The sequence below is a fragment of the Megascapheus bottae genome, chromosome 5 (genome assembly GCF_031878675.1).
Source record: "Megascapheus bottae isolate mThoBot1 chromosome 5, mThoBot2.hap1, whole genome shotgun sequence".
Lineage (NCBI taxonomy): Eukaryota > Metazoa > Chordata > Mammalia > Rodentia > Geomyidae > Megascapheus > Megascapheus bottae.
The window spans coordinates 3768409-3788926 of NC_143513.1; the positions used below are offsets into that span (position 1 = coordinate 3768409).

Consider the following 20518-nt stretch of genomic DNA (forward strand, 5'->3'; position numbering starts at 1 on the left):
CGGCCTTCTGATTAGCTAGGTTTATAGGTGTAATCCTATAGCCACCAGCACCTGGCATACAAGACCAGTTCTGGCTCATACCTGCATTCTGCCTACACAGGAGGTTGAGATTTGATCATAGTTTAAATCCCAGGCAGAAAAATCCAGGAGACTCTTAGCTTCAATTATTCAGCTCAAATGCAGAAGTGCAGCTTTGGCTCAACTAAATTGTGAGCACTAATTGTGAGCATGAAAAGCCAGGCAAGGGCTAGAGTTCAAGCCCCAGTACCATAGAAAAACATAGTCATTGGAGATGTCCTGGTAAGAGTAGTAGTGGGACATCAGCCCCTCTCTGTTCTTGCTCTGCTTCTTGCACATGCTCCACCACACACTTCTGTCACATGCCCAGAAGCAATAGGCCACAACACATGCTCGCTCTCGCTGTCTCTCTGTCTCTCTCTGTCTCTGTCTGTCTGTGTCTGTCTGTCTGTCTGTCTCTCTCTCTCTCTCTCTCTGTCTCTCTCTGTCTCTCTCTCTCTCTGTCTCTCTCTCTCTGTCTCTCTCTCTCTCTCTCTCTCTCTCTCTCTCTCTCTCTCTCTCTCTCTCTCTGCAGTACTGAACTCAGCTCTCAAGCTTGTTAGGGAGAAGCTCTACCATTAGCCAAGCCCTTAGTAAAACTTTGGCTCTTATAAGTTGATCATCTCAGGCATTTTTTAAGGTTTGGAAAGCTGAGTAATGCAAAGCTTCTACTCTACAGTCTTGATGAACTGATTCCAAAGGTTTGGATTTGGTTCCTCTTGTAGATTCTTACAGATTTTGTACCAAGACAATAATGTCATTTGCAAACAAACAGTTCTGTCTTTCCCATTTGTACAGTTGTTTTCTTGACATGTTGCAGTGACTAGGCCTTCAAGTACTATGCTGAGTAAGAGTGGTGAGAATGGTTGTAATTGGTAATCCTTCCCTTGCTCTTAATGATAGGAAAACACAGCATTCGATCTTTACCATTGAGAATGTTAGCTGGGTGCTAGTGGTGCTAAATCTACTCTAATGGCCTAATTTTACTCAGGAGGCTGAGAAATAAGGATCACAGTTCAAAGGTAGCCCAGATAGACAAATCTAAGAGACTCTCCAATTAACCAGCAAAAAGCCAGAAGTGGAGGTGTGGCTTAAGGAATAAAATACCAGCCTTGAGTGGAAAATCTAAAGAACAGCAACTATACTCTCAGATCAAACCTCAGGATCTACACAAAAGATTTAAAGAAAAGAAAAACAACTATGGCTACTTTAGTTGAGGCCAAGATTATTTTTGTTTGTATTTATTTATTGGTGCCAATAGTGGTGCTTGGATTCACATTCTTGCTTAGCTTTTTCCTTCATGGCTAGATCTCTATCACTTCAGCTCCACCTTCACTTCTGCTTTTTTCTGGTTAACTGTAGGTAAGAGTTACATAGACTTTTCTGCCTGGACTGCCTTGGAACTGCCATCTTCATAACCTCAACTTCCTGAATAACTAGGATTGCAGGTGTGAGCTAGTAGCTACCAGTGAAGATTCGATCACTAGTTCTAACTTTAAATTTTGTCCTCTCCACAAATTATAGATTTCTATTGCTATAATAACCTTTAAAAAATAAAGAACTGAACATTAATGATATCTCTTCCTATAAAATTTAACAAGGAAGGAGTATTTGGGAATGAGGTAACATTTCAACCAAGGAGGACAAAGGAGAGAATAGAGAAAGGAGAGGAAATATATTGTGTGGTATATCATTTTTTATTTCACATGTACAGCCATTCCCATTCTTTACATGTTGCATACATATTCCTCCACGGTAGTCTCATGTGATCATACAATGGACATGTAAACATTCCATTAACTAGCTCAGTTGGAGTTCTAATATGAAACTTAAGTGTTAGCTGAGCAAGTGCATGATAAGTTCATTCCAAGAAAGAAGGTACAAATGTCTGTGACCTTCTCTGGCTCCCTAAAAAAAAATTATCTGTCCAAAAACTTATTAATGAATTAAAGGTATAAAATGTTTAAATATATTTTAATGCAAATGTCTAATACATAAACAATAGCCTTTCTAAAACTAGAGCATTCAGCTGATCATTTCTAAGCTTTGTTCAAGTCTATGAAGTATATCTTCACTGAAAGGATATAAAATAACAAATCTTTCCTAGTCTAGACTTCTGTTATGCTCACAGAATTGGCAAAAAATTTAAACCAGTAAGTGTTACATTTTCTAGTAAGCGTTGAAAATTCCAAGGCATAATATTTGTAATACAAACTATATCATCATGTTTTAATTGGTTTAAAACTGAAAAATCTTTCTACAAAGACCATAGGGCCAAACAACAGGAAAAAAAAAATGCTGAGGCTTGTTCTGTGAGTTTCTTCCCGTTCAGAACCTCAGACAAGGCCCCCATATGGTGGTGAACCCAAGAGGCGCTCATCCAAGAATGGCCAGGGAAGTGACTGTCCCCAGAGGTTGCCAGGTCCCAGAGACCGTGGTGGGACCACCTACTGACCCCGTGTTGTACCCCAGAGAGATGGGAGGGAAAAATAAAAAACAGTGTTTTCCCTACCTGTGCCTCAGTGATAGTAACTACACTGTGAGATATGCGGTTCTGTAAGAGTCTATACTAATAAAATATAACCGGTGCCTTATAGATACAGCTGCGACCTAGTCACACCTCCGTGAACTACTACTAAAAGGGCGATCCTGATGGGACATCTGGGCTTATTTGAGCTCCGCGGGAGTCCAGTCAGATGGAGATGCTGCTGGGCCTGCAATGTTAAGTACACACAGAACAGATAGGTAAGCATGACAATTTTGAACAGAAAGTTTTAACTTACTCATTTTAAATATAAGAGTGAATGTATTTCTGACATTATGCCTGAGGATTAAAACTGAAGTCTGCACAGAATGGGAGTCCCATCGAATGGGAAAGCCTGTGACTCACCTTTGACTTTGGGAGGCAAGGACAGAGCGCTCTCTTGGGGAGTTTCTGTGCTTCACTGGCCCAGGCTGAAAAGGTCTCAGCTGACACAGAGACCCAAGCGAACTAAGCAGTGAAGCACCCCCACCAGCCCACTCAGCCTGAGTGACCAGCATCTCACTGTCTTCCCCCACGACGCCTCCCCTTCACTAATGTGGACCCCCAGAGAAGCAAAACTGAATCCAGCTGAGCACCAGCTGCTCACACCTACAGTCCTAGCTAGTCAGGAGGCTAAGCTCTGAGGATCCGGGTTGGAGATAGCCCAGGCAGCCAAATCTGAGAGAATCTTATCTGTAATTAACCAGTAAAATGCTAGAAGTATAGGGGGCAGGGCTCAAGCAGCAAAGGGCTAGCTGTGAGTGATAAAAACAGTGACAGTAAGACCCTGAGCTCAAGCCTCAGTACTAGCATAAAACAAACAACCAATTAAGCTAGGCTTGATGGCTCAGTCCTTTAATCCTAGTTACTTGAGAGGCAGAGCTTGGAAGATCATAGTTGGAGGCCAGTCCCAATGGAAAAAATTAGTGCAACCCCCATTTCAACCAATAAAAAGCTGAGTACCGTGGTAAGAGCTTGTTGTTCCAGCTAAACAAGAAGATGGCAGTCCATAGTGGCCAAGGAACAAGCACAAGACCCTTTTGGGAAAAAATACCTAAATCACAAAAAAGGACTGGTGGCATGGCTCAAGTGGTAGAGTTCCTGTCAAACAAGGGCAAGGCCCCAGATTCAAGCAACAGTACTACCTAAACAAAACCCCACCCCAAAGTAAAAATAGATCACCAACATGATCCAGATACTCCTCAACTAAGTATCTCCCAAAGGACCTGGATGTCTGTAGCTGTAGAGAGAAATGCACTATGCAGTGTCATGCATAGTAGACAAACCATGGAATCCACTCAAGTGTCAATCGACACATGAACAGAGACAATGGAGTGAATGTTCCTACAGTGGAATACTACTCAGCAATGAAAGAAGGCACTTTTGGGCAACATGGATGAACCAGAAAGGCATTAGGTAAAGTGAAATCAACCAGGCTGAGAAGGACAAATCCTGCAGGACCTTCTCCTAAGTGAGATCAGAAAAGGCCAAATAAGCAGCAGAGAGAAGAACAGGGTTGGGGGTAGAGGTCAGAAAGATCTAACGGAGGATGGCCAGGAGTTTGGCCTAGTGGTTAAAGTGCTTGCCTAGCATGCATGAAGAACCAGGTTCGATTCCTCGGTACCACATACATAGAAAAAAGCCAGAAGTGGTGCTGAGGCTCAAGTGGTAGAGCTCTAGCCTTGAGAAAAAGTCCAAGGACAGTGCTCAGGCCCTGAGATCAAGCCCAGGACTGGCCAAAAAAAAAAAAAAGATCTAACAGAGGATGAGTGGTCCAGCAGGGTGAGTACAGAGAGTGACTGGACGCTGCACATTTCCCCAGTGTGCGTGGCAGGGCTGGAGTGAGTCTCCAGACGGAAGGACCAGGTCCACCGAGTCTCTTTGTGTCATTTAGACTCTTTAAACTCCCAAGCAGCTCATTTTCTCTACAAATACTCACTTGGAAGAGCAGATTCTGAAATAAAGAATAAGGACATTGGTTTTTCAGTTTCATGAAATAGACTAAAAATTCGAAGAATGTGAAATTACTTAACATAATAAGAACTAAATCCACAACACTCAAAACAAAAGAAGTCATAAAGCACTTTGAACCTAAAATTCAAAAGGCCATTTTCCTAATGTTGTTCTGGGTTTTTGTTGTGCCTGTGCTGCAGCTTGCATTCAGGGGCTGGGAGCTATCCCTTGACTTTTTTCACCCAAAAGGCACTCTACCACTTGAGCCACAGCTCCACTTCTGTGTGTGTGTGTGTGTGTGTGTGTGTGTGTGTGTGTGTGTGTGTGTGTTTCACTGGAGATAAGAGTCTTACCAACTTTCCTGCCCTATTCTTGTTAGCTTCAACCTGCAGTACTCATATCTCAGCCTCCTGAGGAGCCAGGGGTCGGCGACATGGGTCACCAATGTTCTTGGTGGGTTTGTTGTTGTTGATGTTGTTTGAGATAGGGTTTCACTATATAGTCCAAAGCTGCTTGGAACTTTTGATTCTCCTACCTCAACTTCCTGAGGGCTGGGATGACAGGTATCTACCACTGTGGCTGGCTAAAAGGACAGGGTAATAATGGCAGATTTTATTCACCAAAACAGCAAGCAGCTGGAGTAGAGATCTACTCACAAGAAAGGAAACAAACAAGCAAACAAAAAAATTCTCATCAAAGAAATGAAGCCCCATGAGTAAAATAAGTTGCCCAGCAATTAATGCAACTATAAAAACTAAACACTAAATATATGCATACATGAAACATATGCATGTGCCTATACTCCCAGCTACCCAGGAGTCAGAGATCCAGAGGATGGTGGTTTGAGGCCAACAAGCCAGGCCTGGTGGCTGTAATCCCAATAGAGGGAAGCATAGGCAGAAGGAACGAGGGGTCAGCAGAGCCCTATACAAAAATTCAACACACTATCGTATAGACACTAGCTAAAGCACAAAGGACTAGGTTGTGACTTAAGTAGTAAAGCATCTGCCTGTGAGTGCAAGGCCCTGAGTTCAAACTCTAGTAACTCTCTACCCTGCACCCAAAAAAATGTATACTGTGACTGGCCCTCATGCCTCATCCCTGTAACCCCAGCTACTCAGGAGGCTGAGACCTGGGGATTGCTGTTTGAAGACAGCTTGGGCAGAAAAGTCCATGAGACTTATCTGTAAGTTAGCACTGAGAAGAGCCAGAAGTGGAACTATGGCTCAAGTGGCCCAGTGCTGGCGTTGAGCAAAAGCAGCTCAAGAACAGCACCCAGGCCTTCAGTTCAAGCCCCAGGGCTTGCATAAATAAATACATACCAATGTATTATCTTTAATATCTAATATAAAGAAAGTTATAATGGAACATATTCAAACTTCAGAAATGTTTATACTCGAGCAATTTTAAGTTTGAATGCAGTCTGTATGAGGAGATAGGCCCAACTGCTTCTGTGGAAGTCTGTGGAAGTCCAGCAGGGTAAGAACTCTGTGCAGAAGACTAAAACTGATATTGCTGGATATATTCTTTGTACTAAATGAAGTATCAAGACTTTGGACAAGCAAAAATGAGAAGCCTCAAAAATCATGACTTTTGCTTTCTGATAAAGAGTAAAAGGCAAAATCTTATGTTAAGGGAGGCTCAATTCAGAGTGCTCCTCACCATGAGCTTTCTCAGAGCCTTCAGGAGCCTCTGGGTCCTGTGCTGCATCTGCATCCTTGAGCTCTTCCGAGTCCTGTGTGGACTGGGAGGATGTGGATTCCCTGGAGGTCTTTGAGGTCCTCATGTCCGTGTCTGTTCTCTGTTGCTGCAACCACTCATCCCTATAGCCATTGCTGATAAGCTTGGAGAAGTTTGTCGGTGAATTGGTTTTTTGACCAGGCCTCAAAAAAGATAAAAGTGAATATTAAATATTAACACAAACCCTGATAGCTGGGTTCTAATGGCTTACACTTATAATCCTGGCTAATCAGGAGGCTGAGAGCTGAGGACTGAGACTCAAAGCCAGTAGAGGCAGAAAAACCTTCTAGACTCATCTCCAATAGCCAGTAAAAAGCCAGAGATGGAGATGTGATGTGCACGTGTGCGTGCGCACACACACACACACACACAAACACACACAGATCAGAAACAGAACAGTATTCAGGGAACAAAGTTGGATGCACAGCTGTCTTAAATACAAGACAGCTATACTGTTCTCCTTCCCTGGATTTATCTTTCCATCTATCCATCCATCATCTACCTGCCAATCATTTTTCTTTCTTGGTTTTCTCCCTCTCATTCAGTCTAGCTCAGTGTTCTCAAGGCATTCATGACAATGTAATCATTGTTTATTGCCCATTAGATGAGAGGCTATCTGAAGAATTAGGCAATTCATGATATTTATTCTCGCACTAAACCAGTATTCTGTGCATAAGGAGATAAAGGAGTCCTTAGGGTTCTCTTCAGCGGGGACGTGTGGGGTGGGGGGGAGATGTGTGTGTTGGGGGAAAGGACAGGATGAGGCCTCCTCCTGGAGCAAGGGGGCCAGGTAGGCCTGGTGGCTGGGAGGGCGGGCTGTGGGTGGGGACTGTCACTCAAGGAAGAAAGGGAGCAGCAGTTTGCCTCCTGGCCAGCTCAGGCCACTCTGGAACATACATGGGAGGGAAGGACAGTCTGCTTCCCGCGGAGTCTTTGGAGCCCGTTGGCGTCCCCGCTTTGCTGGGGTATTTTGAGTGGATGGCGGGCAGCTTCACCTGTGTGGCAAAATACAACACATATGCGGAGTGAGAAGACTACACAACAAATGTAGGACCTCTGCTGGGAAACAAACAGACACAACACGTGTAAGTCAACAATCCTCCCATTCAGTAGAAAAGCTTTGTAAAGAGAACTTCTAAACATGGGCCCCTGGCAAACCAGGCACCTGCAGCTCACAGCTGAGATCCCAGCCCTTAAGGAGGCTGAGATCTGAGGATCAAAGGGGAAAACCAGCCTGGGCCAACAAATCAGAGGCAATCCTATCTCCAGTTAACCGTGAACAGCCAGAAGTGGAGCGGTGCTTCAATAATGGAGTGCCATCCTTACACACAAAATCTGGTGAGAGCATAATGTCCTGAGTTCAAGCCCCCGTAAAACACACACACACACACACACACACACACACACACACACACACACACACGAAGTTACTCTCTCCATATAGACAATTATGAACATCAGATGAATGGAGAAGCAGGCTACACCTTGATCCACAATGAAATACAATCCACCAATACAAAGGAATGGAGTTCTGACTCCCCAGCAGCTGGCTATGTCTAAAATGCACCAGGGAAGAAAGGACCATAACTCAGGGATACCATAATTTGACACTCTGGAATGACTACAGGGAGTTTGGATTAGTGGTAGAGTGCTTGCCTAGCATGCACAAAGACCTGGGTTCAATTCCTTGGTACCACATACATAGAAAAAAGCTGGAAGTTGTGCTGTGGCTCAAGTAGAAAAAAAAAAGTCCAAGGACAGTGTTCAGACCCTGAGTTCAAGCCCCACAACTGGCAAAAAAAAAAAAAAAAGGAAGAAAAGCAGACAGGTACTTGCAGGAGCTGTGAGTTAGGAGGAGTTAACACCAAAGGAGCTGAGGGAAAAAATAAATGGAATGTCTCTGTACCTCAGTGGCTGTGGTAGCTTTGTAATGTATGCCTTGTACCACTTGTAAAGCAGGTGAGCTTTAAATATATTATGATATTTTAAAAGAAAAAAATTGCATTTTATTTAAATTATATCTTATTTACAAAGAAAAAGACTATCGCTTTTATAACAGCAATAAAAGAAAAACAGAAATAAGTAGTAGGAGCCTGGCATCCATGGTTCACACCTGTAATCCTAGCTACTCAGGAGACTGAAATCTGAGAATCAAAGTTCAAAGCCAGCCAAGACAAAACCATTCTGTGAGACTTTCATCTCCAGTTAACTAGCAAAACATCAGAAGTGTGGCTTAAGTGGTGGAATGCCAGTCAAGCAAAGTAAGCTTAAGGGATAGTGCCTAGGTCCTGAGTTCATGCCCTATTACTGTCACAAGAAATAATGTTTTTAGTAAAATAAAAGATCCCTCCCAACTCCCACTCACCCTGCAAGTGAGCAAGAAACCCAGGAATGCTGCGTGAGGAGTCTTCCTTAAGAACAGGCCAGTGTGTACCACACCCCAAAGACACCCTGGGTGTGACAGGGAAGTGCTGGCTCCCGTTCCTCCCTCAGAGGCAGCAGCCGGTTAGCTGGGTGATTTGATTCTCTTGTTCAGGTTCTCACTATCTAGGCCAAGATGCCTTGCAGACACAGCCCAACACTGTGTTCCTTCTGCTAGACAATGTTGATGTCCCCAAGACTGTCATCCTGTCTCCTCGACAGGGTGGAAGTAGACAGGCTGGCTACTAAGTGGGTCATTCATTTGATTTGGGGGTGATACAGCATTTAACACTTTTACATCTCTCTAGCTTTGTGCTGTAATGGTAGTTAGCATCTCCCCTCTGCCCCCAATTATTTATAGCTTACCCCTTACGCTAAGAAACAGGCCTGGGCTTTAGTCCATTTAGAGTACTTACACAAGTGACCCAAAGCCCAAGTCACCACTTGCCATGGAGGATAGCTTGATAAGCAAATGGCTTGTTCCAGCCAAGAGATGCTGACCTTGGCACTCACCCCAGCCCCCAAGTGTCAACAGGGAGGTTCCTTTCCACACCAGGACACAGAGATGCCAGGCATGGGAGCTGGGGACGTATACATCTCTCTTCACAATTCAAGTAGAGGATAGTATTCACTCTCATTCTCACTCTCAAAAGCATCATCGCTATTTTTAATACACATGTCATCGTTTCACAGATCTGACTGGGTGAGGCAACGAGACGAATTTCAGACCTTGCCACACCCAGTGGTACAGAGCCCTCAAAGTCCTGGGAGCTGCTAAGAGGAGGCCGGGGGATGAAAAGACTTTTAATCAAGAAATCACACTCATCTACCAATCAAAGTGTTTTGGGGGTTCACTTTGGAGGGACAAATGCACCCTTGGAATGGGTCTTTTATCACAGAGACATCTCAATTTAACTATAACTAAAACATGTGAAGATAGAATACAAAACCTGGCACTGGAAACTCACACTTGAAACCATAGCTCTCAGGAGACTGAGATTTGAGGATCACAGTTTGAAGCCAGGCCCAACAGAAAAGCTGGTAAGACTCTTACCTTCAATTAACCAGCAAAAAGCAAGAACTGGAGCTGTGGCTCAAGTAATAGCATGTAGGTCTTGAATGAAAAAGCTAAGAGAGAACACAGGCCTGAGTTCAAGCCCCAGTATGGGCACAAAAAGAAAAAGATAATAAATGTATATGAAATTCCCTTTCTATAAGCGCTGGGTGACACATGTTATGCCAGTTTCTTCTAGGTAAGCATTCACTCGTTAAAACCACCTTAAAATGCAAAAACAAGCCAGGCACTGGTAGTTCATGCCTGTAATCCTAGCTACTCAGTAAGCTGAGATCTGAGGATTGTAGTTCAATGCCAACAAGGCAGGAAAGTTGTTAAGACTTTTATCTCCAATAAGCTACTTAGAAAAAAGCTGGCTCAAGTGGTAGAGTGCTAGTCTTGAGCACAACGAAGCTCTGGAAAAGTGCTCAGGCCTGAGTTCAAGTCCCAAGTCTGGAAAAAAAAGGCGCAAAAATAGTCAGGAGCCAGTGACTCACACATGTAATCCTAGCTATTCAGGAGGCTGAGATCTGAGGATCTCTGTTCAAAGCCAGCCTGAGCAGAAAAGTCCTTGTGAAACTCTTATCTACAATTAACCACTCAAGAAATGGAAGAGGAGCTATGGCTCAAAGTAGTAGAGCACTAGCCTTGAGCAAAAGAGCTCAGGGACAGCACCTAGGCTCTGAGTTCAAGCTCTGTGATTGACGACAACAACAACAACTAGATTCTGCTTATTATATAACTTATCCAATAAAATAGCCTGTACAAAAAAAATGAAACAAACAAACCTGTGCTCTTCCCTATAAAACCACTAATCAGAAAAAGAAACAGACAACCAGACTGTGCCTGCTCACATTGTAGGAGATCCACATTTAAAATACAGACCATATCCAGCAATGTCATGGGCATCAAAGAGACACACCAGCAACAGCCAACAGACACACTGCACGGTCATTCAGGAAGCCACGGAAGGAAAACAACCCTGGATGACAGACGGATGAGCTTCTGTCACCTTTTTTTTCTCTTCTAGTTCCTCGGCCTCTCTTTGCCAAACCGTTTTCATGTCAAAATCGAAGGGGCCTCTTCTAGATTCATAGCTTCCATTGGTGTAATTGGGATTGAATTCTTCATACACCATGTAATCTGGCATGGAGACCATGGGGACTCTGCAAGAACAGTGGTGTCAGTTACAGCCTGCACTAGTGGGGCCCCCTTCCCCCCTCTCCCCAATTTCTCTTGGCTTCCCTGAAGACACTGGTAGGCCCTGCCATGGGAAGCAAAAAGCTCCACCCCTTTCCAGTGCCAGCCTTGCAGATCATCACCAGAACATCATCTACTCCTTCATCTTCTTCAATGAGCTAAATGCTCCCCTAAATATGTATCATTTACAATGATCGTTTCAGTCTGCTTGTTTTCTATGACATGGCCATTTACAGTGTGGGCACTTGAACTTCCAACTGAGCTTTGGGACCAGTGACAGGAAGGGGTCAACCCCAGAGTCTCTGGCCCCCTTTCTACCAGGTTCTAATCCACTCAGCTTCTTTTTCTTTCTTTCTGAACTTAGCACAAAGAACTTTTTTAAGAAAAGGTTGGAGGAATGGCTCTGTTGGTAGAGCACTAGACAATGAGCAAGAGCATCAGGTACCAAGTTCAAGTCTCGGTCTTGGACCTTAAAAAAAAAAAAAAGCAAGGGAAAAGTCTAATATTACATGCCTCAGGCATGTAAAAAATTTATGTTCATTTTCCAGCCAGAAATGAAAACAAAAGGGTTGAAGCCCTGGCTCAGTTGGTGGAGTGCCGGCCAATGAGTGAAAGCATCAAGTACCAAGTTAAAGTACCAGTCGAGGACCTTTAAAAAAAAAAGAGGGGGGGAAGGAAATAAAGAGAAACAAAAGCTGAGCATTGAGGCATACACTCTTAGCTACTTGAGGCTTAAAATGACATTTACTGTGGTTTTATCTTACAGGCAAAAAATAAATTAATAAAAGCCAGAAAAGTGCCTGAAATGAATTTTCAATTTATGCCAAATTAACTACCCAAAAAACTGGAAGTAGAGCTGTGGCTCAAGTGGTAAAGCACCAGCCTTGAGTGATGCTGCTCTGGAACAGCACTCTCGCTTAATTTAATGAATTTCAACTTGAGCTATTTTGTCCCCCAAAAGAACAACGCATAGCTGCTTCCAGATACTCACTCTCGCTGCTGAGCAGTAGCAGGTTTGCTGTGGTGGATATACCAGTCTGGCAGGGAATAGGCCACTGGAGAACCTGTCGTGCTCCCAGGACCCAGGTGTGTCAGCAAATCTCGAAAAGAAAGGGACAGAGCTGTGTGTGACCCAAATGTCCTGTGTGGCATCACTAGCCCACATCAAGGGGAACTGTGCCATTGCCCTGGGTGGCCTCTGGGCCCGGCACTACCCCAGCATCTCTGATACTCCCATGCCTAGGCACAGGTAGACAACTGAGGGTCCTGGTTGGGCCTCAGACAGCGCCATGGTTCATGAACCTCCCTCCCTCCCTCTCTAGCATGGATCTGTCATGGGGTCTCCACCAGACATCATCACTTCTGGGGGCCCATCCTTCCATTCCTCCAGTTCTTACTGCTCCCCTACCTTTGGCCACTCCTCCAGGCCATTCCCCACAACTCACTGTCCTCCTTCTCCAGCCTGCTTCCAGGAAAATCTGCTCTCTCCAGGATCCCAAATGGTGAGTCCCCAGGAGGGATTTAATCATTTAGTTTGGAGCTAATCTGAGAGGTGCACAGGCTCTGTTCTACAAACTCAGGCCAGCGCCACAACACACATGCCCAGCTTTCTGACCCCGATCCCTTCCCTCCTAGATGTCAAAGGGCAGCTAGTAAAGCTGGAGGTATGGCTCAGTGGTAAGAGTGCCTGCTTCACAAATACAAGACCCCGGATTCAAAACCCCAGTACCACAGATGTTTAATCTCCCATTTTGCAGCTTGAAAACCTTTTTCATGGTTAAATACTTTAAACTTAGAGAAAACATAGAAGAATAATATGAGTTCCAACCAGACTCTCTCTTGATGATATTTCATGACGCTTGGTTTCTTCTCTCCCTCCCTGTCTCTGTCTCTCATTACTGTCACTTATTATACTTCACACTGCTGGACATGTGTTGCAGAAGGCCACACTTCCACCTCTGGGCTTCATGCCATCACACTGTGATGACACAAATCAAAACTTGGGCAGTGATGTAATGCCCCCATTTCAGTTTAGATCTTACCAAATTTGGCCAATCTTTCCACTTTTTTTTTTTTACCAATAGCAGGGGAAAGTGGATCTTAGAAAGTGAGATCTAGCCCTTGTCCCACCTATTATAGGCCTCAAGAGGATTGATATGGGCATTTTATTTTTGTGTCACTACTGGTGCTTGAAGGGCTGCCACTTTACTGTTTTGAGCTATACCTCCACTTCTGGCTTTGTGATGGTTAATTGGAATTAAGAGTCTCAGGTTTGTCTGCTCAGACTGGCTTTGAACCATGATCTTCAGATAGGAATACAATCATGAGCCACTAGCACCCCGCTTGGTCTAGATTTTTTTTTAATGTTAAAACGATGACCATGGGGCTGGGAGTTTGGCCTAGTGGTAAAGTGCTTGCCTAGCACACACAAAGACCCAGGTTCGATTCCTTAGTACCCACATACATTTAAAAAAAAAAAGCCAGAAGTGGTGCTGTGATAGAGCTCTAGCTTTGAGAAAGCCCGACTGGCAAAAAGGGAAAATGATGGCCAGCTTGTCTCCCCTGTGGCATTGCCAACACAGGTAATGGCAACCCGAGGAGAGATAATTGTCTGGATGTCATCTACCCCAAAGGCAGGCTATGAGATTTCAGGGGTACTGTCCCTTACCTCTCTGAATGATGATATGTATTGAACTCAGTATGTTCCCACTTTTAAGATTGTCAAATGCTTTGTGAAAAAATAGATCTTGTATAAAATTGATTCTCATCAGTGATCACACACATCCCCCTATACTTATGAGCCTCAATTCCCAATGGCCTTAGGCAAATGTTAAGAATGTTTTATCAAAGATTCTTGGAAGGATTGGGGTTTGAATTTAGGAGCTGGGCACTTTTGAGGCAGGTGCTCTACCACCTGAGCCACACCCCCAACTGCTAGAGCAATATTTTTATACAGATGAGATGATGGAGCACATGGGGCTTACCAGGTCTGCCGCCTTGCTTTGCAAGCTTCACATATTCTGAGTCGGTTTCTTTTATCAAGTACCTTCACATCCCAGGCAAGTACTCATTGTGTGAGTCGTCCAATTTGCTGAGCCCTGGAATCTGAGATGCTGGAGGGGCATCCACAGCCTTCTCAGAGCGCTTCACGGGGAGATGGTAATACCATTCTAGATAGAAGCAAGGCCAGTTCACTGCCATGCTGGGCTGCAGGATTGGCCACATGGGGAGAACCTAAGTGCTTCCCAGTCTATCTGCTGTGGACGTCACCAGGCAAGCCACACAGCACAAAACGGAAACCAGCCTCATCCACCAGTGTGAGCTTCAGGGAACTCTCCAAGCCCTATGTCTTTTCATCTTAAAATAAAATTCTTAACTGTTTTTCTTGTCATTCTGGGAAATAGGAAAAATCCCACGTTATTTAAAACATGACAGATAAACCAATGGAACAGATGGATAAATGTGACCTGCAATTTTTGTGTGAGCTGCAATTTTTGTGTGTGCTGCTATTGGGGCTGGAACTCAGAGCCAGGGTGCTATCCCTTAGCTTTTTCACTCAAGGAGGGTGGTTTTCTACTATCTGAGCCACACCTGTACTTCTGGCTTTTCTGGTTAACTGGATACTTTCCTGCCCAGGCTGGCTTCAAACTGGTCCTTAGATGTCAGTCTCTTGAATAGGTATGATTACGGATGAAAGCCACCCATACCCAGCCATGGGCTATGATTTGACAAACTTACAACATTGAAACACTGAGATAAGCCAGGTACTGGTGGCTCACACTTGTAATTCTAGCAACTCACGAGGCTGAGATCTGAGGATCATAGTTCAAAGCCAGCCCAGGCAGGGAGGCTTGTGAGACTCTCATCTCCAATTAACTACCAAATAAGCAGGAGATGGCTCTGTGGCTCAACTGGTAGAGAGTTAGCCTTGAGCAAAAAGCGGGATGACCCTGAACGCAAGCCTCATTACTGGTACAAAAAAGAACAAGAAAAGGAGGAAGAGGAGGAGGAAACCCCTGAGATATAAATTATGGTACAGAAACCACAACCTGCTTTAACAGATGTACCCGTTTTATGAGAGCAGCAGGAAGCAGGTCAGGGAGAGAGCCACAACTCCTCACCTGTACTGGGAAAGCACCAGCCAGCCCACCTCCCATGCTGGCCAGCTCCCACACCAGCTCCCATCAGTGGCTTTACTATACTGTAGAGGCCACAGTGAGAGGTGAAAGGTGCCAGGGCCTCAGTGTTTACTGAAGAAAGCAAGGAGAGAGGGTGAGGCATTTACTTGCCCGAACTCCTCACAGGTTAGGAATAACATTTTAAAGATTCCAAAGGACTGTTTTATGGAAAAGATTGAGTTGAAGCATGATAATTGTGAATGGAAGGATTTCTCTCATCTAGAAGAAACTGGGTGCAATAGCTCAGAGGAAACACAAAAGACAGGAAATGGAGGCAAGTATGGGCCCCATGCTGAGAGAAGAAGCTGAGCATGAGACTGATGAGGTGAGGCAGCTCCCCAAAAGGTGCTTAGGATAGATGTTGCAGCCCACCTGGGGACCAGCAACAAGATTCCCTGGAGGTATTTAGTCACAGGCTAGGGAGCTTATATCAAGAGCTAGGGAGAGCCGGGCACTGGTGGCTTATGCCTGTAACCCTAGCTGCTCAGGAGGTTGAGATCTGAGGATTGTAGTTCAAAGTCCCTATGAGACTCATCTCCAGGCAGCCACCAGGAAACTGGAGGCGCTACTGTGGCTGAAGCCGTAGAGCACTAACCTTGAGCAAAAGAGCACAGGAGGGGCCGGGAGTTTGGCCTAGTGGTAACGTGCTTGCCTAGCATGCACAAAGACCTGGGTTCGATTCCTCAGTACCACATACATAGAAAAAAAGCCGAAAATGGTGCTGAGGCTCAAAGGTAGAGCTCTAGCCTTGAGAAAGTCCAAAGACAGTGCACAGGCCCTGAGCTTAAACCCAGGACTGGCAAAAAAAAAAAAAAAAGAAAGCACAGGAACAGTGCCCAGGCCCTCAGTTCAAACCCCACAGCTGAAAAAAAAAAAAAAAAGAGCTAGATGTGTTGGAAAAAATCCAGAGGCCTAGAGTTATTAGTACTTATTTATGACCCCATAGGGAGAAGAGAGGTGGGCACTTAGGCTATGAGTGTTTTAGGTAATTCTTTCCATCTGAAATTAGGAAGATACTCAAAATAAGAACCACACACACACTGTTTTACGACTTAAAATCTACGGAAAACAAAATGCAAAAGGTACAGCTTCATAACATAATTATTGGGCATAGTTAATAGCACCTATTAGCATGTACAAACACAGATTCATAACATTTTTAGTCTGATGCAATGCCCGGTTTGTGGTAGAAGAGATTATACGTTTGTGTGTGTGTGTGTGTGTGTGTTATTCGGCTGGACCACAGTACCTACATAATAGACATTATTCTAGATGCTTTTGTGAAGATGATTTTGAGATGAGATTTGCACTTAACTCAGATGGCCTCAAAATAGGCATGAGCCTCATGTAATCAGTTGAAGGTCTAATGAATAAAGAATGCAGTCCTCCAGGAAAGAGTGAATTCTCCCTCCAGATGGACTTCAGATTTGAAATGAAACCTGATCTCCTCCTCTGGCCTCTAGCTCACCAGACTTCATATTTGTTATCCCCTAGCCATGTAAACCAAGTCCTTAAAATAAATTCTGTGTGTGTGTGTGTGTGTGTGTGTGTGTGTGTGTGTGTGTGTGCACATGTATGCATGTGCTGGCTGACCAGAGTTCTTTGGAAGCAGCGTATTAAATGCACTAAGTCACCATAGCACAAAACAAGTCATTCTGTGAAAGTTTTAGACATCCAATTTGTACTTGGAACTTCAACTGCATGAAGTTTTAACCCAGAAAATATTTAAATGACTGAAGAATATTAACCAGCTAAATCATCGCCTTCCCTTAAAAAAAAGAAGGAAGAAAAAAGAAGAAGAAAGTTTAGACAATGGCACAAAAGATCACAGAGAATCAATTTAAGGATTAGGAATCAGGGTTTAGCAGCTCAACTATTTCTTCCTTTAGAAGGGCATTCAGTTTGTACTTTATTTTTCCTCTCTCTGTTTTGCTTACTAATTAATCCACAGAGAACAGTGTGCTTCTACCCGCTCATTACTGGAAGATTTGGACAGGCACTGAATTCTAATCTATTGCTAAATGTATGCAGTAGAAGAGCTCAGAAAGTGAGGGTTCTGGTTTGAATGAACCAGCTCTCACCACCTAACAGACAGAAAGACAGAAACAGAAAGAGACAGAGACAGAGAGACAAAGAGTCAAAGAAACAGAGAGATGGTTAAAAGGATCTTTTAGCTTTTATCTCAAAATTTGTTTAACATTAGATCATTTACTATATGACTGTTTTTCTTTCTATGATTTTTCCCTGCATGCTCATAGGCTGTAGTAGTAGTTTCATTTTCCTTTATGTGTGTGTGTGTGTGTGTGTGTGTGTGTGTGTGTGTGTGTGTGTGTGTGTGTGTGTACTGGAGCCTGAATTTGCAGTCTAGGTGCTATCTTTAGCTCTTTTGCTTAGGGTTGGCACTTTACCAGTTCATACACACCTCTACTTCCTCTTTGTGCTGGCTAATTGGAGTTAAGAGTCACACACCTGCCTGTGATCCTCAGATCTCAGCCTCCTGAGTAGTTAGAATTACAGATGTGAGCCGCCAGTGCCTGGCTTCCCTGATCTTATCAAGGAAGAAATACAGACTGTTGAGAATGAAAGTCAAACTTGAGATCACCTAGCTCGTCAGGTGCTCAAAGGGGACCAGGCTGCTGTTTCTAGTCTGTGAAGCCTCAACTAATAAGCTACTTGCTTGGTGTAGAATGCTCCAAACCAAATGCTTCAGTTTCCTAGTGAAAAAGTGGGGTGATGGGGCTGAGAGTGTGGCCTAGTGGTAGAGTGCTTGCCTAGCATGCAAGCAGCCCTGGGTTCGATTCCTTAACCAGAAGTGGTATTGTGGCTCAAGTGGTAGAGTGCTAGCCTTGAGAAAGCTCAAGGACAGTGCCCAGTCCCTGAGTTCAAGTCCCAGGACTGGCAAAAGTAAAAATGGGGTGATGATTCCTGACAGCTCCTAATGAGGTTAGATGTGGGAGTGTGTATAAAGTACTGGGCACAGTGCCTGGCACTTGTTAGAATCCATCAATGGCATTCCTGTAGATGAGGCCTCGACCTATGACATCAGGTGGCTCACACCTATAATCCTAGCAACTGAATTCTGGACATCCCAGTTTGAAGTCAACCTAGGCAAAACAAGAAAAGGCTTTGACTTCAAGCCCTAGGAGAAAGACAGAGAGAGGGGGTGGGGGGGGGAGAGAGAATGAGAATCACAGGAAGGCCCAAAGGTTAGAGCAGGAGATGTGGAACAGGCCAGACCTGATGAACAATGCACTACCCACAACTGGATTTCCAGCACAGCCATGGCACCACCCTGACAGAGGCTGACTGTGCAGTTAAGTATGGACGGGCCACACTTCATTTTATTTCTGAACACACTGGGCGGATGTGATTGGCTCCAACTGATCCCTCTCAGCTTAGCCCTCTTCCCTACTCTCCATCTGCAACCCTTCTCACCACACAGAATAAAAACAAAAGCAACCAATAAAAAAACGGCATATGGAGACTCTTTCCTTTCTCTTCTTCTCACCTACACATTGGGTACATAAGAAGTCATGAACTTCCGCTGAATTAGCTTTTCTCATACCCTGCTGTTTCAAGCAAGAAACATTTGGTGGAGTCCTAACTTAGAAGCAAAAGCTAGGGAGCCAGCGGGGCTGTGCGACTGAGAAAGTTCCTTATTCAATATTCAGAATACACTGGGTTAATTCATGACCAAACATTTCCGGAAGGTTCCTATCCACAACACCGCACCAAAAAGAGAGGGGGGCCGCCGTGATCTTTCCCAGGGTGTCACGCCCCAACAACCCCGCAATCCTCAGGCAATCCGCACTCACCGCAGGGAGCGTAGCGGTGAGCGGTGCTCTGTACTTCCTTGCTGGTATTCCTCATGGCCGGGCGCTGTGAGCACTTTCAGAGGAGCCCAGGGTGCTAGGGTTAGCTGGTAGCTGCAGCCACAGAGGCGAAGTCCGCGCCCCCTCCCGGTCTTCCCGCCTGCACCTGACACACCTGCACGCGCCTCCCGCCCTCGAGCGCGGGCACATCCACGCACGGCACACTCTGGAGGCACAGCAGGGGCACATCAGGCCGGGGGCGCAGCGGGCGCGGCGGGGAGGGGGCGCAGCGGGCACGGGGACATCAGGCCGGGGCGCAGCGGGCAGTGGACAGCGGACAGACACAGAGGGCAGGGGGCACAGCGGGCAGGGGCCCAGCGGGCAGGGGCGCAGCGGGCAGGGGCGCAGCGGGCAGGGGCACAGCGTGCACAGGAAGCAAGGGCGCAGCGGGCACAGCAGGCCGGGGAGCAGCGGACAGCGGACAGACACAGAGGGCAGGGGCACAGCAGGCAGGGGCGCAGCGGGCAGGGGCGCGGGACGTACGCTCAGCCGGACACACTGCTGGCTGGGTCACATGCACGCCAGGTACACGGCAGGGGACGGGGCACGATGGGCAAATAGCTGGGGCCGTGCACGCGGAGTAGGCAGCAGGTGTACCGAGGTACAGCCTGAGGTCTCCACCGATTCAGCAGTGCCAGGGATCTCCTGCTCGCCGAGGGTCTCCGGGGTGCGACCAAGGGCGCGGCGGGAGTTCTGTCAGCCAATAGGGGCAGCCTTAGGCAAGCCAGTAAGCCAATCAGAGCCGGGGCATAGCGCGCAGGCGCAACCAGTCAACTGCCAGGCGCCCTGGCCAGCCCAGGGCGGTGCTGGGGGCGTGGCGAGGCCTGAAGGGGCGGGTACGGGGGCGGGCCCGGCGAGGCTCAGGAGGCGGGGCCCAGGGGAGGGGCGCGGTGGGTGTGTGTGTGCGGTGGGGGATGCAGGGCTAGCTTCCGCCACTCTTCCCCGCCGTCCCGCACTGGCAAAGCAATCCGGAAAAGCTGGGAGCGTCTACCACCTCGTTCTCCAAGACACAGTCCCACCTTAAAAAAGAAAACTGCTAGTACCTGAAAATATTAATTAGAGTCGCGCACGTGCTTGATAGGGTGAATATGCAATAAGAGCTTTGGCAGAATTCATTCAGTAGGAGACACTTTTGTCACCCAGAAAGCTTCATATCATCCTGGCTAAATAGTGGGCACAATTACTCTCTGCTAACCCCCTGTGAGAGTGAGGGATACCTTATTATAATTTTCAAAGAAACACACAAGACCTTGTCTTCAATTCGTGGTACTGCAGTGTGTGCGCGTGTGTTTGTGAAAGAGAATAGGACATCAATTCATTTCCAACCATTGAGATTTCTCTTTCTAAATTTTTTTCTTTTTTTCATAAAGACATCTTAGCCAGGCACCTGTGGTGTGCACCTATAATATTAGTTACCGAGGTGATTCAAATCTCGTCCAGACACACAAGTCTCCACCTAAGCACAAAACAAAACAAAACCGCAAAGCTGGTGGTATGATTCACATTATATAGGCTCTGC

The 20518-nt window shown here is 45.6% G+C and overlaps 2 protein-coding genes and 1 long non-coding RNA gene across 10 annotated transcripts in view; 1 reads left to right on the forward strand and 2 right to left on the reverse strand.

Moving 5' to 3' along the window:
• The window catches only part of LOC150062747 (ral guanine nucleotide dissociation stimulator-like), a 156785-nt gene that overhangs the window by 72962 nt on the left and 63305 nt on the right, over window positions 1–20518 (forward strand). The gene's annotated exons all lie outside the window — the stretch shown is intronic.
• LOC150062751 (uncharacterized) lies at window positions 1736–4990 on the reverse strand. Its single transcript, XR_016535487.1, has 2 exons — window positions 4521–4990; window positions 1736–2771 (listed from the first exon to the last, which is right to left on the reverse strand). It is a non-coding gene; the product is annotated as an uncharacterized LOC150062751 (long non-coding RNA).
• On the reverse strand, window positions 6112–19673 carry LOC150062752 (uncharacterized protein C7orf57-like). Its single transcript, XM_090332571.1, has 8 exons — window positions 19597–19673; window positions 19115–19165; window positions 13934–14119; window positions 11941–12049; window positions 10762–10915; window positions 7172–7269; window positions 6197–6417; window positions 6112–6134 (listed from the first exon to the last, which is right to left on the reverse strand). Exons 5-8 carry the CDS (start codon window positions 10906–10908, stop codon window positions 6112–6114), a joined length of 489 nt encoding a protein of 162 aa, XP_090188697.1. The 5' UTR covers window positions 10909–10915; window positions 11941–12049; window positions 13934–14119; window positions 19115–19165; window positions 19597–19673.